Source organism: Erpetoichthys calabaricus, chromosome 5 (assembly GCF_900747795.2).
Source record: "Erpetoichthys calabaricus chromosome 5, fErpCal1.3, whole genome shotgun sequence".
Lineage (NCBI taxonomy): Eukaryota > Metazoa > Chordata > Cladistia > Polypteriformes > Polypteridae > Erpetoichthys > Erpetoichthys calabaricus.
This window is the reverse complement of record NC_041398.2, coordinates 51,034,408-51,057,123: the sequence shown is the minus strand read 5'-3', so window position 1 is coordinate 51,057,123 and position 22,716 is coordinate 51,034,408. Positions and strand designations below refer to the sequence as shown.

The 22,716-nt window shown below is 37.7% G+C and overlaps 1 protein-coding gene across 1 annotated transcript; it reads right to left on the bottom strand.

Moving 5' to 3' along the window:
* Positions 1-291: 291 nt before the first annotated feature.
* On the bottom strand, positions 292-3,201 carry nanos1 (nanos homolog 1). Its single transcript, XM_028801520.2, has one exon. The coding sequence runs from the start codon at positions 3,030-3,032 to the stop codon at positions 2,310-2,312; it is 723 nt and encodes a 240-aa protein (XP_028657353.1). The 5' UTR covers positions 3,033-3,201; the 3' UTR covers positions 292-2,309.
* Between the last annotated feature and the right edge of the window lie 19,515 nt (positions 3,202-22,716).

Below are 22,716 nucleotides of genomic sequence, written 5' to 3'. Positions count from 1 at the left end.
GTGTAACTGAGGAGTCTTCAAGCTTGTTTTTGGCAGCAATGCATTTCTGGACTCAAGACAAAAAAACTGGCAAAGCTGAAACGTAGGCTTTAAAATATGGAACACAATTTGCTCCAAAGAAGCTGAGATACACAGATTCTTTAATTGTGGGCGGCTTCATGAAAAAAAATCTGCTTTCAAAGTAGCCAAATGCAGCCTCAGGGGAGCACACTTCGCTTCGGAGATTATGAAATATAACTGCTAACTAATCATAAACAAAATAAAACAAAAAAAAATCACACACACACTGTATTAAGAGTTAAAATATTTGATAAAGCTGTTTATTTCTGTAGTGAATTCAATTTCTTTAAATTCTGCACTGCAGCATACAGAAAATAGTGTCAAAATATAAATAACAAAATTCAACAGTGTTTTCTTTAATTAAAAACTTCAGTTAAAACTGGCAAATTTTCTATTCTTATTTTTAAAACATGATCCACGCTCTCATTTATTCTCTTTCTCTCTCACGCTCTCTCTCTCTTTCTTTCTTCTCAAAACAATGAACATTTTACAACACAACTTGGAAAAAATTCATGATTATTATTATTATCATTATTATTTACAACATCCTGCCTTTTGGCTAACAATGCTTAGAGCTTAATTGGAAATTGACTCCCAAATGTAGAATGCAAAAAAAATACAATTATGTTATACAAAGATCCAAAAAATACTATTAAAAACCCTTATTATAAATGTCAGCACTATATTTATAAACTGCAAATGTTGACCTTTTACAATAAGTACAAATCTGTATTTATCTGAAAACAATTCTGTTGAGGTAGCACCCTCTTAAGTCTGTTATATTAATGTTAAAATACTGAATAAACATTACACACTTTTAATATTTATATATATTTATATATATGTACACAATACAGCAAATTTATTACATTTTATTCTTATTTCAATTAAAATTGTATTCCTTTGGTAAACAAAAAAAATGTATGAAATGTGCAGTCCGGCTAGTATCACCTTTCACTGTATTATTATTTTTTTTCTCAGTACATTCACTACATTTTTGCATTTTTTTTGGATTGAAGTTGCACATACATAATGCCAAAAAATAATAATAATGCATTGTTTAAAAAGCTTTTTTATATAACATTCAATAATTACATTCGTGCTATATTAATTTTTTTATGTAAAAAATGTAAATAATTTTTTTAATGTGTGTGAGTTCCTGGAAACATAATTTTATTGTGGTTATGGCAAACATAACCCTCCCCAGCCCCAAACTGTTCCCACTTGCTTTTAAGTTTGCATCAACCTAAGTAAATACAGTGACTGATAACAGAAAACAAATCTGCACTGCTAAAATAAAAATTAAAAAAAAAAAAACTTGATAAAGCAGTAAATTAAAAATACAGTGTTGATCCTCCCTCCTCCTTTGCTTGTAAACATTTCCAGTACCTTTTTGTCTCTGTTATTCACTGTGGAACATTAAAAAGGCAACAAAGGAAATAACATATATCTGTAAAGATATGCTGAAATGGAAGTAGCCCCTTATGCTGGAAACAACCCCCAAAAAAGATCCCCCACCCCAAGTGCTCCACGGAAACTAATTTGGCAAGGTAACTACACCCAGGGTTATGTTACCCAAACTGGCCAGTGCTTGGAAGAGTACCATTTATGTAAGGTAGCTTTTTTCTGATTCTTGTAGTTTAATGCAAATTGCTTTCATAGATTGAAATTGTGTAAAAAAAAAAAAGAAAGATCTACACCTCAAAGTTGTATAGACAATTGATTAAGTCTACTGTAACATTGTGAAATAAAAAACACGCACATACACAAAAATATCGGAACGTTTACAATTCTACAATTCTTTGCTTAAACTTTGGTTCTTCGATCAGGAAAATGAGACAAGTTAATGAAATATTACAAAAATGCCTAGACTAAGATTAGTACAAATGTGTATAGCTCCTTAACGAAAAGATCATACAAGGAAAATGAAGGTGCTTTATGATGTTTTTCTCAGAATGTTGTTACTTTTAACAGTCGAATAAAACATCTGCACAAACTAACGGGCAGCAAACCTTGCACAGGAAACGCCCAGGGGGAAACAAAACAAAACACTGAAGAAAACTTACAAAAAACGGACTGGGGTTCTTTCGCCCTCTCTCTCTCTGTTTTAAGTGATCAGAGTAAGCGCAGCAAACAAACAGAAGGACAAACAAACAGAAAGGGGGAGCGCCGCAAATTCAAACAGTCGTCTGCAGAAATGTTCAGTGCAATTTCCCCGTGCGATCGGGTCTCTCTCTTTCTCTCTCTCCTTAGAAGATCTTCAATCTCTTGCCGCCCACCGCCCTGCCGCCCTTCAGCTGCCGCTGGGGTGGTTGGTCTTTGGACAGCGGGCAGTACTTGATGGTGTGCGCGTTGTCGCCGTTAGCGCTGCATAGGGGGCACGTGTAAGCCCTGAGGATGGGGCAGACGACCCTCCCGTCGGGCGTCTTGAGTACATGAGAGCCGTACACTTCCTCCGGTGCGCCGTTATTCCGACAAAACACGCAGATCTTCGGCTCCTGCTTATTCCTGGGCGCAGGCTTGCGCATTTTCCTCTCCACTCCGAAGAGGTCAAAGCCAGCGAACGCCCCCCCGAACCCAGACTCCCTATCCTGGGGTAGGAGGATGCTACCGCCGCCCCCACCGCTTTGGTTCTGAAAGGGGCTGAAGATAGAGAAACGTTCCTCCAGATCGAGGATGGAGGTCGGCGGTGGGCTGGCCGAGGAGGAGCAGCAGCAGCAACAGTCCAAGTGGCCGGCTTCACCGCTGCCCCCCAGCAGGCAAGAGCACGAGCAGGAGCAGGGAGGCGAGTCGTCTAAGCCCAGGCTGGCCTTCAGAGACTCGGTGATGGAGTTCGGGCTTTGAGGCGCGCTGTTCTTGTTGTTATTGTTCTTAGTGACCAAAGTAGAAAGTCCCAGGTAGTCATTCCAGAAATTAAACGTGTAGTCATACGAGCTGCCTGTGTTAATATAGTTATGATTTAAAAAATCCATTGTTCCGCTTAGTTCGTGTAGGCGCTGTGTTAGATAGACGCCACAGTTGTGTTTCTATCCAAACTGAGAGCTTTATTTTTTTCTTGTTTTTTGTTTTGATTCTCTTTTTCACATACAACTCTGCCGTTCTGTGGCTTTCTCTCTGCTTCTGAAGCGCTAGGCATACAATCGGCTGTTTTTAAGGCTCCTGTGGGATGTATCGCTCCAATGAAGGCGGGGCTCTGTCCTTCAATCCAAGTTTACGAGCAGCTTGATGAAAATTCTTTTCAAAAGATGCGAGGAAAAAGCGGGGCGGATTCGCTTGAACGTGAACTCGAGGCGGCGCTAAGGAACTGCGCTACAGAGGCGCTCCGCATTGCCGGCCAAACTCCTCCTCTGCCCCTCACACGCCCCCCAACTGCTCTGCCGAACGAGAGAAAACAAACAGAGCTCCTCTACATGCGTAATGTAAAAGACGGCTATTGTCTGCTGTTTGGACTACGGCAAGGCACAGAGAGCAAGAAATAAAATCACCGTTATCTACTGCTTCATAGATATCAGTGGATGCGGCAAAAGTAATAGTAACAACAACATCAACAATAATAACAATAATGTAAAATGGTGTTTTTTATAAACAACACATGACGTGTATTTCAATTTGTACATTGTTTCGAACGTTATTCCCTTTTCGGCTTTGAATTCTTATGAATTGTGCTCCAGCGAATCATAAAATCTGCTTGTACCAATAAGAGGGAAAGTGTACAAGAAATCAGTAAAAGTGTGGTGTAATTTTTTTGCTATGTTAAATAATACAATTACGTACAATACTCTCCTGTTATTATTTGTCTGATGCCTTTAATCCATCATTTGAGATACAATTGGTTACATTGCTTTTGTTTCTCCAATTGGAGGCAAGTGACGTGACTTGCTTATGGTTCCAATGGTGTAAGTAGCGGGTTTTGAACCCAAAACCTCAGGCTTTGAACCTCATAGCCTTACTCACTACGCCACGCTCTATCGGTGTATGCGGTGGGTTCTCACATCCACAACATGTACTTTTGTTGAATGGTTCAGTTTACTTAGAACAATGCCATACAGCTGCTTTTACCAATTATTTTCTGTAGTACTTTATATGTGTGTATTGTTACTGTGTTAATACCCCAAACCTACAAATCATTAGCATACCCTCCTGTGTTGTAGCCGGCTCCCACTTTCTCCCCAGATGTTAAGAACTTGGCTCCGAAAATGGACATTTTTTTCAGAAAAGCAAATAACAGATTTCAAAATGTGAGTCGAAGAATATGGTCTCGAAAAATCGTTTTATAGGACATAATTTTACTCATACTTTATCTGAACCCTCATTTCTACTACAAACTCTCTGGGAGATACAGTCGATTGCGACGCTAACGGGAGGTATTCCATCTAATCCTGGAATGGGTTTTTGAAGTCGATGGGAAAACACGGAAAGCATCTGCAGCGATCGGGCTGGTAATGGAATCCAAGTCCCCGGAGCTGTGTGGCAGCCTAGAGCTCACCGCTGCGCCACTGTGCCTATCCAAGGGAGGTGTGGGTAGTGTGGGAAGGTTTTTAGCAATTCAGATGATAACGAATCAGAAAGAAAACTGCCGATCGCTGTTATTGTATTAAGAATTAAATATTGTTGTGATTCTTTTTTAGTAATTTATTCGGTTTTGCTTACAACCTAATCAAATAAACATCATAATAATGTATATTATTATTACATATTCTCATCAATATTTCAATTTTTCTTCTTTCAGTACTCCCAAACACTTTAACTCTCCATTTAACTGAACTATTATTATTATTATTATTATTATTATTATTGAATTATCATACTCGATTAATCCGTTTCAGGTTCGAGCATAATAATGCAGTAGCGTGTTGAACCAAAGCAAGAACCAGCCAATCTAGTACAATAATGCAAGTTTATATTATATAAATTCGTTCACTTTAAAGTGTTGACATATATGGAAAATAATCGAACACTAGTGTTACGTAATGCAGAAATTGTATTATTATTATTTCTATCACTGCAACTATATTGAGTATATTAAACATTGTGTCGTTATAAATTTCTAAGAAGAACTGGATAAGTATATATACTTATTAGTATTATGAGAGTCTATATTTGTACCTTGCAGTTCTAGGCGAGTTTCCGCACCATGTGGCGGCGCTTTGCGATCGCCAGGAGTCCTGACTTGCTCACTACCAGAACAGGAATCGTTTCCCAGGCAGCTTCACGCATTTCACAGTTAATCGCACACAAGGCATCTGCAGCTACAATAAAATCCTAAAAGGACTTTGTTTTTAGAAAGATAACAAGTGTATTTAATAAATCAGGCCACTAAAAGCATTAAAGCACATACAAATAAAAAAAAGCAGAGCTAAGGGTGATGTAAACATCAGTGCAGAGTTAGTCCTTCGGCGCTGTACATTTAAAGCTATACGAGAATGTTTTCCATATGGTGTTGCTTTACCAATGTTTAGAAAGCGCTTTGCACTTTTATGTTGCGTGTGACAAATGAGAAGACAACCTACAGTACACAGCAGACATTTTTCTCCGGGTTTCATCATCTTTTTATGTGCGTCAGGTTTCTTTTGTTAGCACCTAATCTAGTTTTTGATACATTGACAATTTATCGTTTATGTTTCTAAAAGGTTTCGTGTTTTTTTCATGTGCCTTGTCAATATACGTATTTATTGTTTGAATAGCTGGAGTCTTTCAAAAATGCATGTAAGCGCACGGAAAATCCTTGTGTTTTATTTTTGTCAGTTTATGGGCACCAGTAGCGACATGAACATTTTTTCCTCGACCCCTACTGCACCAGTACATTGTCCTGTCGTTTATTTTCTCCTTCCATTCCTCATGTTCCGCCTCCGTATGGCTTAGTATAGCCACCGAGTGTCTTCTTACGTAACGAGGCTGGTGGCTGGGAGTGAAGCGGTCCAGATCCCAAATGCCTGCGCCGCCTTTTCCACGGCTCCTCGGTCTCCAATTTCCACATGCTAAATCTTGGAGAGTGATCCAGACTGGGAGACGCCAGTTTTGCAGGGGGTCAGAAAGCCGATTCACAACCCTGATTTTTACTTAATATACCTTAGACATTCTCCGAGGTTTACGTGACTTCTATACGGGTAAACACAAATAAAGAAAGCAGCTGTTTTTGTTACGTACTCCAAGTCTGGTGCATCATTCGTATCCTACTCATGACTGAGGACAGATTCGCACATATATTACTGTAGTTGGGCAACCCCATGCAGTTCCACATCCTCACATGCATGCAGTGCTCATCCTACACTTCTGCCAGGATATTCGTTACATCATTAACCCCGAGAAGGGATCAAGTTAACGGCAATATTCTCTGCTGGAGTAGTGTGATTGCTATTTGGCAGCTTAAGCAACTCAACAATCTTGATGAAATGGAAGACCCACTGCAGCAACAATTGTACCTCTGTGCATGGCGGGGAACAATCAGGGTCAGCAGGTGCATCCCAGATGATAATCAGCTGTATATGCATTTCTTGTATGTTTAGAAAATTATACCTTTGTCCCTTTGTTAATGTCGATTTAGAGGGGAGACTCTGTCGTTCTGTAAGTAGTGACTTCAAATACAAGGAGCACCAGGCTCAAAATAAGTTCGTTTCTCAAAAAGACAGGCTTTTTTTGAATTTAATGGTTTCAACTGACACAGTTTCCTAGGATCTATCTATCTATCTATCTATCTATCTATCTATCTATCTATCTATCTATCTATCTATCTATCTATCTATCTATCTATCTATCTATCTATCTATCTATCTATCTATCTATCTATCTATCTATCTATCTACTGTATAGTCAGTAACCAACCAAATCTTATTCAGTAGTGAGCTGCAGGCCAGTGTGCTTGTATATTAAGTTTTAAAATTTTTAAGTATGGAAACTACTGCACTCAATAACAAGCAGATTTTTTTTTTACCTTAAAACACTTTAATTAAAATCCTATCTAAAGAGTAGAGCACAATGATGGAAGCATATAAAAAATGGTAATGTATTGTCATTATACACTTTGCAACTATTCAGGAAGGATTAAGTTAAGTTGTTGATATACATAACCTGAAGGACTGGTTTGATATTTTTGAAGTCAATGTTGTTTTTCACAATTGTGATATGTATGCATTTGCCCTATATTTGCCTTATTAAGTGAAACTGTATTGATACATTTAAAAAGTGTCTCTTCAGTGCCATACAGTCAATAGAGTACCAGACCAAACATGAAACACAAGCCTCAGAACTTACAAAGTAACTTTACTTCAAAGCAGTAGAGTTTCTGGTTTCTAAGAAACATGGCATCCATGTTTGCCAGGTATGTTTAAAACAAAGCACAAAATTGGAAATAATTTTTAATCTAAGATTCTTGGCACTGTCTACCTAAGGAAAGTTTACGTGTTCTCTTCTATGTTCCAGCAACTACTGTGGGTGGATTTTTATATAAACAACAGCCCATGTGAAGGATGTTTCAGAGCCAATTGGAAGAAATATGTAATAGGATATCACAGATAATCCAGACAACGTGAAAACGCTACACAGTTACTTGGAACTACGAGACATGCAGTAGGCAGTAAAGACCGTGCCTCTGCAGTTAACAACGAGCTTACTCCACTGTCTGTTAGGATATTTTATTTTCGATCACTTCTTGATGGAAAAATGTCTTCAGGACACCATGACTGATGATGGCTGGAAAATGTTTCCCATCAATACCACAAATAGTATCATTACGTGGCAAAGCAGATTGTCTATGATTTCTAGTGGCATGACCAGTAAATCCTACTCTCTGTAGGTTTCATTTTTGTTTGATACTTTCAACATGCATGGCTTTTTTTGCCAGTTGTTCTGAGTCCAAGAATAGCTAAGAGCTGCAAATTGTCTTGTCTCAGTCTTTTCAGTTCTGGGTCTCTTTTTACTCATGTTCAGTCTGTTGCAGCTCCTCATCAATTATTATTATTATTAATTTAGTAGACAGATTTGTCAAAGATGACTTAAAAAGCATGTTATAATACAAACAAGAATGATTTGAAGGTGCAAGCATAAAAAGCAAAAAAAAAAACCAATGTATTCTGATTCAAAAACCTAGGAGTGAAATCAGACATATCAGTGGTATAAAATGAGAACTTGTTTTTCAACAGAGAAAAACTAAAATCCAACTTTTTAAAACTAGTTAGAAAATGTGCACATGGTATAACATTTAGCTGAAGTTATTCACTTTGTTAATTTTTTTGAAAGATTGGGTATTTATTTTTTAATGTACAGTACTATATCAAAGACAGAGATATCACATTTTTTTGTGTTATTGTAAAAATGAGACATATTCAAAAATAAAAGGCATAATAAAGTTTATTTACATGAATTAGAAAAGCACTTAAAATGTATTTTCGATAGCATTTTATTATACAATATACTTAAAAACCAAGCCCAGATATGCTTGTAGTGGCTGAAAAAGTTTTCACAGACACTATATTTCAATTCAGGTGAACTTTGCATTGATTGGTGTTGTATTGGTTATGGAAGGTAGACGGCCAATGGTATTTCATTTTTTCTTAAACGTAACATTTTCTTTAAAGAAGAACCCAACGGAGCACTAAAATCAATATTGCGGTTCTCCATGTGTCACCAGGCTGCTGAAGTGAGTAATTTCCATGCCGCACACACAACTCTATTAGTATTTTGGTAACTTGTATTGGGCTTATCAGCCAACAGACATGTACAGGTGTAACATAAGCAAGTTCATATAGTCTGTCAAGGTAATTTCAGAAGTAAAATTATTCAGTAATTGAAGTAGCACAGAATGCTTCTTTGTTTTAAGCCAGATAATTGTGAAAATTCAGCAAAGCATTTCACTCTATTTTTGGAATTTCAGAAATTTGTACAGAACACACCATTCGTGATACCTTGACGAAAACTGAAATTCCTTGAAAAATGTGTTTGAAGAATACGTGTACCAGGAAGCAGAATTGTTTCATGCGGACAGACACACCTACAGACATGGCAATGACAACAGATACTTTCACTTGTATGCAAACACACCTAAAAACAGACAATAAGGTCATTTGGCACCACAGTAATTACATCTGATTTTCCACACAGGTAGGTAGGAAGATGCGTGTTGATTACATTTAATGTTGTCAGTGTACAAATAACACCAGCTTTTAGTATTCCTGCTTATAATTGAAAACATATGAATCTGGGCAGTTTGCTTGGTGGTTCAGGTCATTCATGGAAAAGCAACAGAAGGGAAAAGATACACAACTCTTTTTTTATGTTGACCCCCAACCCATCCACAGCAGACCACCTCTTGTGAGATTTTCAGATTTAGATTTTCATCTATTTCCACCCATTGCAATTGTGACAATGAAAGTTTTTTAAGCAAAACAGACAAAACTAAAATCAATCTTTTTATAGAGAATCATAATGTAAATTTTGGATTATCTCAATGTGACTACCTTTAACATATTAGGTAAATGATTAAACGAACCAGCTGCACATATTTTCATTTAGTCTGAACATATACACAATTTAATAAACAACTGTTATTTTATCTAAACTCAAAGCAGCATATCATTCTGGGAATGGGGTCACAGAGTGAGAAGCTGAGGGTGAATCGTCTAAAAAAAACAATTGGGAATAAAAATTAATAATGAAAGCACCACTGCACATGCATCACACAGCCGACATCTAAGTATGGACACGTTCACATTCAGGTAAGATGTTTTAAGTATGTATGGTATATGCAATCAGATTTTAGTGATGAGAAACCTTAACAAAGAGTAACAGCAGCCATCAAATGTACTTTCTTTTTTATCTTAGTGTAAGTCATCAGTGGACAGAAATTCATTGTGCTTTAATATACTTATATTTCCCTCCTGTGTCACTATCTGTGGGTGGAGTAATCTGTACTTATGTTATTTTTGCTTCTTTTTCCACAGTAACATCTGCTACTTAAGAAGACAAAAGCAAATGCAAAACAGAAAACACTTTTAAAGGTCCATATGTTATCAAAGTGTAAAACGAGCTGTAAATCTTGTTGCAAAAAATATTGCTTTACTGTAAATTACAAACTCACAGAAAAATGGCTTAAATATAATGAGAAAAAAGAAGAAACTGCATTAGAAAAAAAAAAGATTTTTGTTTTCTGAATGAGGACAGCAACTTATTTCTGGCAGGACTGGCAAGCTACCAAGTTTAACACATGATTCAATTTAAAAAGCATGGGAAAAAAACTGGCCTTGACGCCCTTTTAAGCCAAGCTTCTCAACTGCATGACTCTTATTTCTCAAAGTAAAGTTCTGGCAGGCTGTGCAGATTCTGGTCTGCTTGAATGAATCAAAAGGGGACTGAGGCGGGGAAGTAGCGAGTTCAAGACTTACAATCCTTTTTTGTGTTAGTGGGGCTGTCTAATCTTTTGCACTATTTAATTTTTTTAAAGGTGAAGCGTAAGATTAACACAGTAAAAGAGAAGTAATATTTGGAGAGTTAGTGGAAAATAAGGCTTGGGTGCTATTGGCATCAGCTAGCTGTGTTCATTTGAGTGTTTTTTTTTAACCTTTTCATATTTTGAAATTAATGAATTGCTGCCTGCGGTGGGTTGGCACCCTGCCCAGGATTGGTTCCCTGCCTTGTGCCCTGTGTTGGCTGGGATTGGCTCCAGCAGACCCCCGTGACCCTGTGTTCGGATTCAGCGGGTTGGAAAATGGATGGATGGATGGATGAATTGCTGCTCAGACAATATCATTCAAATCAAATACAAATAATGATGTTGTAGTAATGAAAATAGCGAAAAAGTCATGTCTGAAACAGTATGTTGTATTTTTACACAGTGTGTAAAGCTTATAATAAAAATAAAACTTAATAACCATTATATTTATGTGTATAATATATATGTATACGGTATATGAGGGTCAGTTACCAACTAAGCCAGCTTCAACAGCAGTTTACTGGAGATGGGTATGTGACATGCAGACCACAGGAAATTATACTGACGAGTGACCTCTTTCTAGCCATACAAATCCCGTAAAACAAATCAGATTTATGAAGAGCATTTTTTCTCCCACCACAGAGGTATCCTTAGTCAGAATCTGCCATTGTGACATCAAAACCATGGTGGCATTCCAGGGTACCGGACGTCATGGCAACATTCTTGCGGTTGACTCTGAAGACAATAGACTTTTAATGATACATTACTTTTGGATATGATGATATCTGAGAATTCAGAAAAGAGCCACCTTTTGTATTTCTGTATATAAAAGCTGCTTTATAACCTCATCTCAATGGGACCTTTCAGGTGAGAGTGTTGATGTTTTTTTGTTTTTCATTTTTGTTTGAAAATAGGTTCATTTTTTCATACATACAAGGTAAATCATCTTCCCAGGCCCTTTTTTTACTCTGTTAATTAGTAATAGTACATTTAAATCATAATTCTTTGATAGGTAAATGAATGTGTAGAACAGATGTTTCAGCACTCACTTAAACTGAAGTAGAAAGTTCATGTCAGGTTTCATGTATAGATTTCTGATTGGACAGCAGGTACTTTTAACTTTCTTGAAACATCACAGCGCTAATAGGGTTGTTTCGGAATGTTTCAAGGGTAAATCTCCAATTATTGTACTTTTTCTGATGTACTTCACTTGCAAAGGTCAAAGGTGAGACAGTTAAGAGAGGAGTTCAAGCTGCTTCCCTGTGGGGTTTTTTGTTCCATCTGGCTTAACTCCTTATTGCCTTGTTGATCTCAAACATTCCATCATCTTTTCTGCTTCTTTTATCATGGAAAGTTACTTCTAGTGTGGTTAGCCTAAGTATGAGGGAGCTAATGATGAACCATTTACTAATTGCTAGTTAATTATTGTACAGTAACTGCAGCATTTGTTACTTTGGTAACACACCAAACTGATCTTTTATCTTAAACAACAATATGTTTCAGGAATAGCTACAGTATTTTTTTTTTAAGTGTTAAAAGTAGTTCCCTTCAGGATTCAGTACTAGGGCTATTTTAATATGTAAATGATCTGGATTAATCTGGCAATCTGGTTAAGTTTGCAGATGGTACTAAGTTAGGTGGAATGGCAGCTAGTGAAAAATAAACTGAATCATTACAGAGGGACATGGACAACACTTAAGCAGATAATTGGCAGATGAAATTTAATGTAAGTAAATGTAAAGTATTACATGTAGGAAGTAGAAATGTTTGATTTGAATACACAATGGGATGTCTGAAATTTTAAAGTATCCCTTAAGAGAATGACCTAGGAGTCACAGTGTACCTGTCACTGTCTATACTCTGACAGTGTATAGAAGCCAGTAAGAAGGCTAACAGAATGTTAGGTTATATAGTAAGATGTGTAGAATACAAGTCCAAGGAGGTTATACTGAAACTTTATAATGCACTGGTGAGGCCTCATCTGGAGTACTGTGTGCACCTTTGGTCTCTGGGATAAATAAAAAGGCATAGCAGCACTGGAGAAAATCCAGAGAAGAGCGACTAGGCTGAATCCAGGACTGAAAGTTATGAGTTTAAAGAAGAGTTGAACTTTTTCAGTTTAAAAAATAGGAAGTTAAAAGGAGACATGAGTTAAGTTTTTAAAATTCTAAAAGACAGCACATTAGATACAGGCTATTGATTTAAAATTAGTTCAACAAGAACACAGGATTACATTCAGAAACCTAAGAGTAAATTTAAAGATTTTCTTCACACAGAGAACCTTAGATACATGGAATAAGTTACTAAGTAGTGTGGTAGACAGTAGGACTTTAAGGGCCTTCAAAACGCAAATTGATATTATTTTGGAGAAATGAAGTGAATATGATTGGTGAGCTTTGTTGTGCTGAATGGCCTGTGCTGGTTAATATGCTTCTGATGTTCTATGTGTGTTTATGTAGGTCCAGAGAGGCAATAGGTTTTAGAAGTTTGTTGTACTATATTGTATAAATGATTTGGATAGGAATATAAATAACAAGCTGGTTAAGTTTGCAAATGATACCAAGATAGGTGGATTAGCAGATAATTTGGAATCAGTTACAGTATATTATTATAGAAAGACTTGCATACCATAGAGGCTTGGGCAGATTTGTGGCAGATGAAATTTCATGTCATTAAATGTAAAGTATTACACAAAGAAAATAAAAATCTTTTGTTTGAATGCACAACAGGTGGTCAGAAAATCAAAAGTACACCTTATGAGAAGGATTTAGAAGTCATAGTAGACTCTAAGCTATCGACTTCCCGAGTGTTCAGAAGCCATTAAGAAGGCAAACAGAATGTTTGGTTATACGAGGTATGATCAAAAAATACGGTGAATGTTTTAAAATAAAAAACCTTTATTGCAGTAAAAGATTTACAACTACAAGTCACCCTCAGAATACTCTCCTCCACTTCAAATGTACTTAGCCCAACGCTCCTGCCACTTTGCGAAGCAGTTCTGGAAGTTTTCTTTCGAGAGTGTCTTTAGTTGGGCTGTCGTGGCTGCCTGGATGTCCTCAGTGGATTGAAATAGTTTGCCTTTCATAGTCATATTCAATTTAGGGAACCGCCAAAAGTTGTACGGTGCCAGATCCAGTGAATAAGGTAGATGCGGACACAGTGTAATGTTTTTATTCAACAGAAATTGTCATACTAGAAGGGATGTGTGACAAGGAACATTGTCATGATGAAGAATGAAACCATTTCAACATTTTCCCCGGTTATTGATGTTGGAGGATGTCCTGATCTTTTGTCATCTTCAACCGTCAGATCCATTGCGAAATCAATCAAACCACTTGTAAACAGTCGTAATTGCCGGTGCAGTGTCACCATAAACCGATTTTAACATCTGATGGGTTTCCTGAGCTTTTTGCAATTTGAAACAAAATTTCATGTTAATGCATTGCTCGATATCCATTATTAATAACAAACTTGAAAAACACTCTTGAACTCAACAGTGGCTCACAAATGACTGACAGTATCAAACAAGTTGAAATTTGCCACAAAATAGGCTCTAGGATGGACATGTCAGAACCTGCATTGAATTGTTTTGCATTGCTCCTGGATGGTGCTCTGCATCAACATTCACTGTACTTTTTGATCACACCTCATATAGCACGAAGTGTGGAGTACAAGTCCAAGGAGGTTATGCTCAATATTTATAATGCACTGGTGAGGCTTCATCTGGAGTACTGTATGCAGTTTTGGTCTCCAGGCTACAAAAAGGACATAGCAGCACTAGAAAAGGTCCAGAGAAGAGCGACTAGGCTGATTCCAGGGCTACAGGGGTTGAATTATGAGGAAAGATTAAAAGCAAAACAAGATTAAGAGGTGACATGACTGAAGTGTTTTAAATTATGAAGGGAATTAGTACAGTGGACTTATTTTAAAATGAGTTCATCAAGAACACAGGGATACAGTTGTAAACTTGTTAAGGGTAAATTTTGCACAAACATTAGGAAGTTTTTCTTTACACAAAGAATGATAGACACTTAGTAGGACAGTAGGACTTTAAGGACTTTCAAAACTCCACTTGATGTTTTTTTTGGAAGACATAATGGATAGGATTGGCGAGCTTTGTTGGGTTGAATTGCCTGTTCTCATCTAGATTGTTCTAATGTTCGAATGTTATTAGTTATACTGATTTTGTGATGCCCATCCTTGATCATTTATATTTGGTAAAAACACTTAATTTTTCAATTAAACTGGGCCTCTTAAATTTTTTTTGTTTTGTTTTGGGAGTCCAGTAACATCATAAAAGGGAACATCCACAGGTGTTCACACTGCAAAACTAATATCTGTTAGTTATTTATTTCAAATTGAATTGAGACATTCATAATTTCCAGCCACTGAGAACCTTTGGCATCAATTTTTGAGTTCAAATATCTAATATACAAAATGGATTTAAATATTTAAGTTGGCATAACTTGAATTTTTATGTTATGATTTTACAAGAATCAATATTAAAACACCTTTTTGTAAGCTTGCCCAACTTTCACGGCTTGTTGAGTCAATTGAAAGTTTTAATTATATAGAACAAAATCCTCAGAGTTTGAGCTAGCTCTAAAAGTGTCATGTAGTCAGTTTCTTAATGTAACTGATTGGCCACACATTGTTTTTTTACAGTACAGCATGAGAGTGTGATACTGAGTTATTATTATACCTTTGTACTGATCTATGTTAGAAAGGAAATATTCAGTGCTTGACCGTCATTAGAATTATCAACAGCGCACTTTCATACATTTTAACAAGTGATGCGTTAATGTCAAAAACAGAACTATCAGAACCATCAGGAAAGGAAATGCCATTCACTATGATTTGAATCTTGAATTAATGGGAAACTAAAAATATTCAACAAAGAACAAAGTTAACCAGAGGGGACATATAACAAACCATTGTGAGTATAATGAGTCATTGTAAGGCTTTCATATTTGTTCCTGTGACATCACTGCTTTCTTACGGATAGTTAAAAGTTCTTTTATGTCAGAAAACCAAGTCACCCATTTTTTTTACTTTCCAAAAGTCTGGATAGCATGAGGTCATAGGTTCAATTCTCCAAATGGATAATCACACATAATACGTTTCAGCAGAGTCTGGTTACATTAGGAGAAAAACAGAAGTACATACCTACAGAAGGCAAAAAGTCATGTCTTTTTTAGTACAAGCACATGCTAATAAATACTGACATATTTTGAATTGTACTGTGCAGCATCGCACCAGGGTCCCTATGGGATTTTGTGCCAGTTGGCCTTAGCTACAATGTGTACTGTGGATACACAGTATCTGGTAGATTGACTTTTGAGTTAAATTGAACGTCCCTGTAAAAAAAAGGTGAATACATTATGTATATTTTCTTCCTATGAAATTGTAACAGACAACAACTAACTCTGTTAGACACTTTTATTTGTTTTTCTAGTTTGGTTTTATACACATTGTCAGACTTAGAAAAATGCAGGAATAATCACAATGTTACAAATGAAGTTGACCCTTAATTGCATGCACTTTTAAAACCGTTACATTACAGATACAAACTGTTCAGCCTACTGATTTAGGAACTCAAGTAAAATGCCACCTTTAACTCTGTCTGAGCCAACAACAAGCAAATTTAAAAGGTGTATACTTACAAAGTGCCTTGGGGTGTTGCTCTCTATAGACAGTATATAAAATGATGGTTATTTAATTTTCATACACATTCCTACTTATGTTCACTCTTCCCACCATTACTGATTTGACATTTGAAGTTGGACATCATCATGAGATGTCTTTGTCTGACCTGAAGTTCAATGGTATTTTTAAAGTTGTGACTGGCCAGGTTTATTCCTTTTTGAAAACAACAAGAGAAATGGACTGATCAGGGTAGTCACTTAGCCACTGTGAATACAGTCACACCATGTTTCTATATGTGCACAAGGGATATCTATATAGCCAACCCAAACAAAATTAGCACAGAAGTGTAGATAATTGTTGACCACTCCTTGCAGTATATTGGTTTTAATAAATATTATACATAATGGTGCACAAAAAAGTTGCCCCACACAGAGTAAGAAGCCCTAATATGATTTTAGCAGCAGTAAGTGAAACAAGTGCAAGTCCCCATGGATATTTTGTTTTGTTAGTTCTGTTAGGTCAGTGATATGCTATACAGTTTTGAGTAGGAGAGGATGTTAAACTTAGTGATTTCAGTTGCTGGATCTTGTCACCTTGAAGATTACAGATTACATGACTAGGAATCGCAGGCGATGACAGATTACATGACTGCCTCATGACTGTTCTGCACAGTTTCAAAGTTCCAAACTATTAAGAGCTTGACATGTTTTCACAGCCAATTGATGTTCTGTCTGACAGTGCCGATGGCTTAACAAATGTTATCCTGTTATGGTCAGTTCAGCCACTGTCTCAGACCATTTTTATTTCCTTTGTCCTATACTGTAATGGTAGACAAACCTTCTCTCCTGTTTTCACAGTCCAAAAACCCACTTGCAGCAGTATTTTATACATTGTACTTCAGGGTGAATGCTCATTGGTTGTCAGTTCTTGCACACACAGAAGACTAATATAACCAAGTCATTACAGATGTTAGCCTACATGAATGGTGGTCACAAGTGCATGTCACAACTGTCACTAACTCACTAAGTTACTGTAAGTGAAGGATACAACTGAAAATTGCTAGAAAAGATTGACTCCAATGAGGGCTTTACCTGTGAATGCTGGAGAAAAGACATTGTATTTACTGGATCAGCATATTGCAGCTCTATATTTGTGCAAGCTCCTTAAAGTTGACTCATGAAAGATCTGTGGAAGAGTATCTCATTGTGTGGAAAGTGTTGTACTACTGGTTCTGTAAGCAATCTACCAAAACCAAGAAAGCTATATAAATGTAATTAATTATTATTATTATTATTAAACCTTGTTGTAGATTATAAAGTAAGAAGTTCTCATAAATCAATACAGAGATTATCACAAGAGAGGGTCATGCCATTAAGGTCATGTCACTGTGTACTCCAGAATTTTTTGACTACTTTTTTGGATGCCACTGGGTATTTTGTGAATGCATATGCATCCATCCATCTGCTCTCACTCACACCATACCATACCATTTCAGAGCCATGAATCAACATATCACACACATAGTTAGGGTATAGAAAGAAAGTGGTGAAAGGAAAATTTGAGTTGCTACTGACAGAAGTGACCACAACCTTGATAAGTATGCCCTGCAAGTTTTCTTAAAAAAGTGGAAAAAAAATATGTGACATTCTAATTTGGCTGGATCTTGTTCTCAATTAATGTTTTTTTTTTTCATTTTGTTTAACATACAGGGCTTTAAATTAAAAAAGGAGTATGAAGCAGTAATAGGTTTCGGGCTACAGACAGGAGAATCATGTTTAATGTTGTTTTGTCGCTGAAAAGTTGTGATTTCTCCAAAATGGGCAGTTGGGCACCCTCTAGTTGGACCATGTGAAAAATGCAGGAGCATCTGGTCAACTCTTATGATCCTGGTCAAATGACAGGTCCTGCTGGGTGATCGTTATTTTTATCCCTGCCCAGCAGAAGAGGCGGAGCTTGAAAGGATGTGACAGTAGACGTCTTCTAGCCACTGATTTTCCACTCCAGTGAGGGAAATTGATACTCTGAATAAACGTTGTACTCTTTTGCTACAGAACCAGTTTACCCAACAAAAGTCAGTGTAAGACACTCACAAAACTTTAGTTTAAAATATGAGCTTATTACATTATAATTCAGGGTGCCAAAAGATGTGCATTTCATGTACATAACAAAAAAAATATACCATAAAATAACATTTCTTGAATAATGTTTAAAAGATTGTGATAAAAGAATCTGTTAAACAGACAGTATTTGCTTAAAGTAATGTTATAAGAAAGAGTCAAGACTTCCACCTACAGTAAAGAGTACTGTGGAGAGGTGCCACAAGTGACTGTTGATTCTGATTGTGTTTCCTGTAAGAGCCCCAAGGATTAGTTTCAGCCTTGCTGCTGAAATATGCTCTGACTCACCAAAAACAACCAAATGAAATGAAGAATGAAATATTCAAGGGTGCCATCCATCAGAGTAGTTTCAGATAACAATTTGCCTTTCAAACCTGTGTAGTAAATAAAAGACAGAAGAAATCCTGGTGGGTCACTGGATTACTTACCTACAGCTGCTAATCAGGAAACAAGAGAAACCAAACATCATTTATGAGTTTCATCAACTGACGTCAACTTGCTGTTAGAAAGTTTCCCTTAAGCAACATATCTTGTCAAATTTGCTGTGTAGCTCAAATGTTCCAGGAAGAAGCTACCCTGAGGGAGAACAATACAAATGTACAAATGCATACAAATAGTTGACACTTTTAGTGAACTTAGTACATGGTCACAGCTGAAGCTCTGGGGTATATTTTTCAAGAAGTCTATAAATAATGAAGATTACTGAAAAGGTATAAAATGAGAGCACCCTTTTGAAGTCTGAGATGTTCAAGAGCCAAAGGGAATTAGTTGCTATTTCTGCAGATTTTGTGCTCGATATTAATTTATCTTATTTCTTTAGTTTCATTTGTCATATTTCAGATGATTCAAGTTTTGTACAATCTGTTACACTTTTTAGTGTTTAAAATTATTTTGTAAAGATTGTAGTAATTAAGAGATCTCACTGTAATGTGGTGGTCTGGAAGTTTGGACCTAATCATAAAAAGAGCAATTCATTTACATTGCATTTCATTTGTTCGGATTTCATACTAGACATGCTATATTGCCTTAGAGTCAGTTGTACTTGTTTCTATTTGTGTTTGTCCAGCCTTGGATTGAAATCTAGTACAGGATTAGTTGCTGACCTGTGCCCAATTCTGCTCTGCAGTCTGTACATTCACTGTGACTGGTCCCCTGTCCATATATGGTCCCTGTTTTGTACCTGATTCTGCTGGAATAGGCTCCAGCCAGTGCAACCCTGAAATGGAGTAAAAGTGGAAGAATGTATCAGTAACATTGTTATACTTCCAAATGGAATTAGTGGGCTTAATAAGAGATGAAGGTGTAAACTCTTTGCAAAGGAGACAACCAATATCCAATATCTCTCTCTAGTGGAGCTACAGCTTACATGTCCTGTGGAAGACATGGTTGTGACCATGAAAAGGAAAGGACTGGTTTGAGGTTTAGAAGTTGAATGCATTAAATCCATTTTAAAATGGAGCATCACTGCATCTTCAATACATTAAGTTGTTGACATATAATGTGTAATGGACAAGTTCATTCAATCCTTTTGGACCCCAACTACTTCTTTTAATTCTACTCATTCTTCGTATCAGATTCCTGCCATGAAGTGGGCTCCATTCTAAAGCTGATTTACTAACTTTTACATTCACTCAGTGGACTAGACATTGACTAGACAAGTTTTTACTTTTTACTTTTGGGAGAATCAAAACTATTGGTTCGTCCTTGTTTTGATTTCCAATAAAGCCACCTACTTACTTTATTTACATGGGCTGGAAAAGCCAAGTGCATTGAGAGAGTGTGGTTTACCATTCACAGCCTGACTATTTCATGATGTTTCTCCTGGCCCATTACAAACCTTTTCTGTGTCTACCTCTCTCATTTGAGGTAATGTGCAATATCAGTCCCTAGACTTTGGGACCAAAATTAGATGTAATTTTTTAAAATTTAATTAGAAATGATTAATAATGTGTTTAAGGCAAAATAAACGGGACTTGATCAGCAGGTTGGTACAGAGAGACCCTGAAGACTAGATAGCTGGCTCTGTAGAGTTTTCTTGCCTTTTTTTCTCTGTCTGTGGGCTTTTTTCTCTAGGTACTTTGATTATTCTTCAACATTCAAAGTACCTGTGAGATTGCTTGGCCCGTTTGTCTAAACTGATTACATTTGAGTGAGTGTGCCTTGGAATAGACTTTCACTCATAGCAGGATTTACCATAGTCAAGTGCCCTGCAACTCTGAACAAAAAAAGTGGATAGATAAAATGGACTGATTGATAAATGGATTAGACAGACAGTTGAAGGCGTATTTTCGATCTTGGAAAGATGGAGTTCACAATAAAAAGGAAACATGTCATTCCTACAATGCTGTGCATTTGACTTGAAGTCAAGACTCTTGACCAATGAATGAGAAGGAGGAGAAATTCTTCAATTCAATTGCACAGTATTGAGAGAATGACATCTTTTCTGTTTACTGTGCACATTGCCTTTCCATCAAGTAACTGTTCATAATATTTTAGCAAAAATGCAAACATTTTGCATGTTTTGACCATGCAAATGGATATCCAATATGTGGATTATGTGACATAAGTTACTGTGATGAGTGGTCCGTTGGATCAGGAAAATATATAATGTAATGTGACATATAAATAAATAATCGTGCCAAAGAACGTGCAGGCTCAGAATCAGGTGCAGGTGAGTGCAGGCTGTCCCCACTCTGGGAATGGTTGGGGTCCCTGACTAATCATGCATACACATGCGAATGCAAGTGTCAGTCAGGTGTCTCATTCGTGCCACGGAGGGAGCAGCATCACACACTTGCACTCAATTAAGGCAATAAAAGAAGCCTTCACGACAGAAGGAGGGGCAGACAGGAAAGAACAGAGAAGGAGAGACGGAGGTTAAACATGGGCAGATGGATAGAGATGAAGGCAGGATTGCAAGACGCCAGGGTGCAGAGGAGAGGAAGTAGGCAGCTGGGAGGAGGGTCCCTTGGAAGAGCGTATGGCAGATGCTTGGGGGCTGATGAGGGCCACTTGACTGAATATTGTGCAGGGAAATTGAAGTGGCCCAATGTTCGCTCATAGGGGTTCTCACATAAGTCTGGGGAGTGTGACGATGCGGGTTCGGCTCCACGCTCCCATCAGCTGTTAGGGAGCCCTTGAACCCAACACCATCAGTAATGTCACCGATGAGCTAGACAGTGGGGCAATAAACAATTGAGCAAAGGAATGGTGTATAAAAAGTGCAGTAGTGCTTTTATTAAAACAAATCCAAAGTGCAAACAAAGTGCTGTGCAGTTCCTTCAATAAATAAATAAATAATCCATTACATGAAAAGTGGAGGTTAAAATCAATAAACTCTTCTAAAAACCACGAGGTAAAACAGTACAGGAAGTAACAATGTTAAAATCAAAAAGCCCGGTGTCTTCTGTCCTCTGGCAACTCCCCTGCTATACCCGTATGGGCGCTCTACAGGAGAATCGCCCTCCTTGCAGCTGACTTTCTCTCTGCCTGCTTCCGCTATTTGGATTGCCTCACCGATCCCTGGCTCTGGTAGGCTCTTCCAGCCAACGACTTGGGTTCCACAGCAACCAGGGCGCTCATGCTGTGGAATACTCGCCCCAAGTCCAACTCCCGCTGCCTTCCGCGGAGAGTCATCCATCTTCTGGTCACTCCCGCCCTGCAGAAACAACTCTGCGGGAGCGACCACTGCTGCTACTCTTCGGGTGTCGGCCATACACCCAAGCTACTAGTACAGCTGCTGACGAGCCTGCACTCGCTCGCTCTCCCGCACCGACTTTCTCCTCCTGCTACTTCCTGCAACCTCCGTTTCTTTCCCTTTCTACCTTTTTTCTCTCTTACTTCTATTTCTCCCCCCTTAACTGGCTCACGCTTCCCTTTATACCGAGGGACATAGCAGCTGTATCGTATTAGCCACAGGAGCAATCACGGATGTGGGCAGTCTCTCACCTGTGCACTTAGGTGAGAACCGCCCACACCGCAGATCGCCCTGCGGCTTGCTACAGCCACCACGCTCCCTCGCTAAGCCGTGAGCGCGCCGATTATTTATTTAAATAAAACGGCCTTTGCTGCAAGAGCTGTGGACCCATAACACCACAGGGAGAGGCAGTGGAAGATGAGAAGGGAAGGGGGCTTGGAGTGGGCGCCCTGCTGGGAGCAATAAACATCAGAGACCCAAGACAGTGGAAAAGGTTTGGTCGTACCTGCTGGTTGGGAGTCTCCTCTGCTGCAAGATCTTGTGCAGGATAAGCAGAGGAGGCCTCGGTTTTAAAAGGATGCACCCGGGACTGAGATTTTCGAACTGATCACCGCCTTAGGATTTTAGCCTAATTTTTGTGTATTTATTTGAGATTTCAACCTCCACAATTGTCAGTGTTTTTACTGGATTATTTATTTATTATGGATGGAGCACTGCATTACTGAATACTGTTTGTTTGGTGGATTGCAATAAAAGCATAAATCACTTATGCA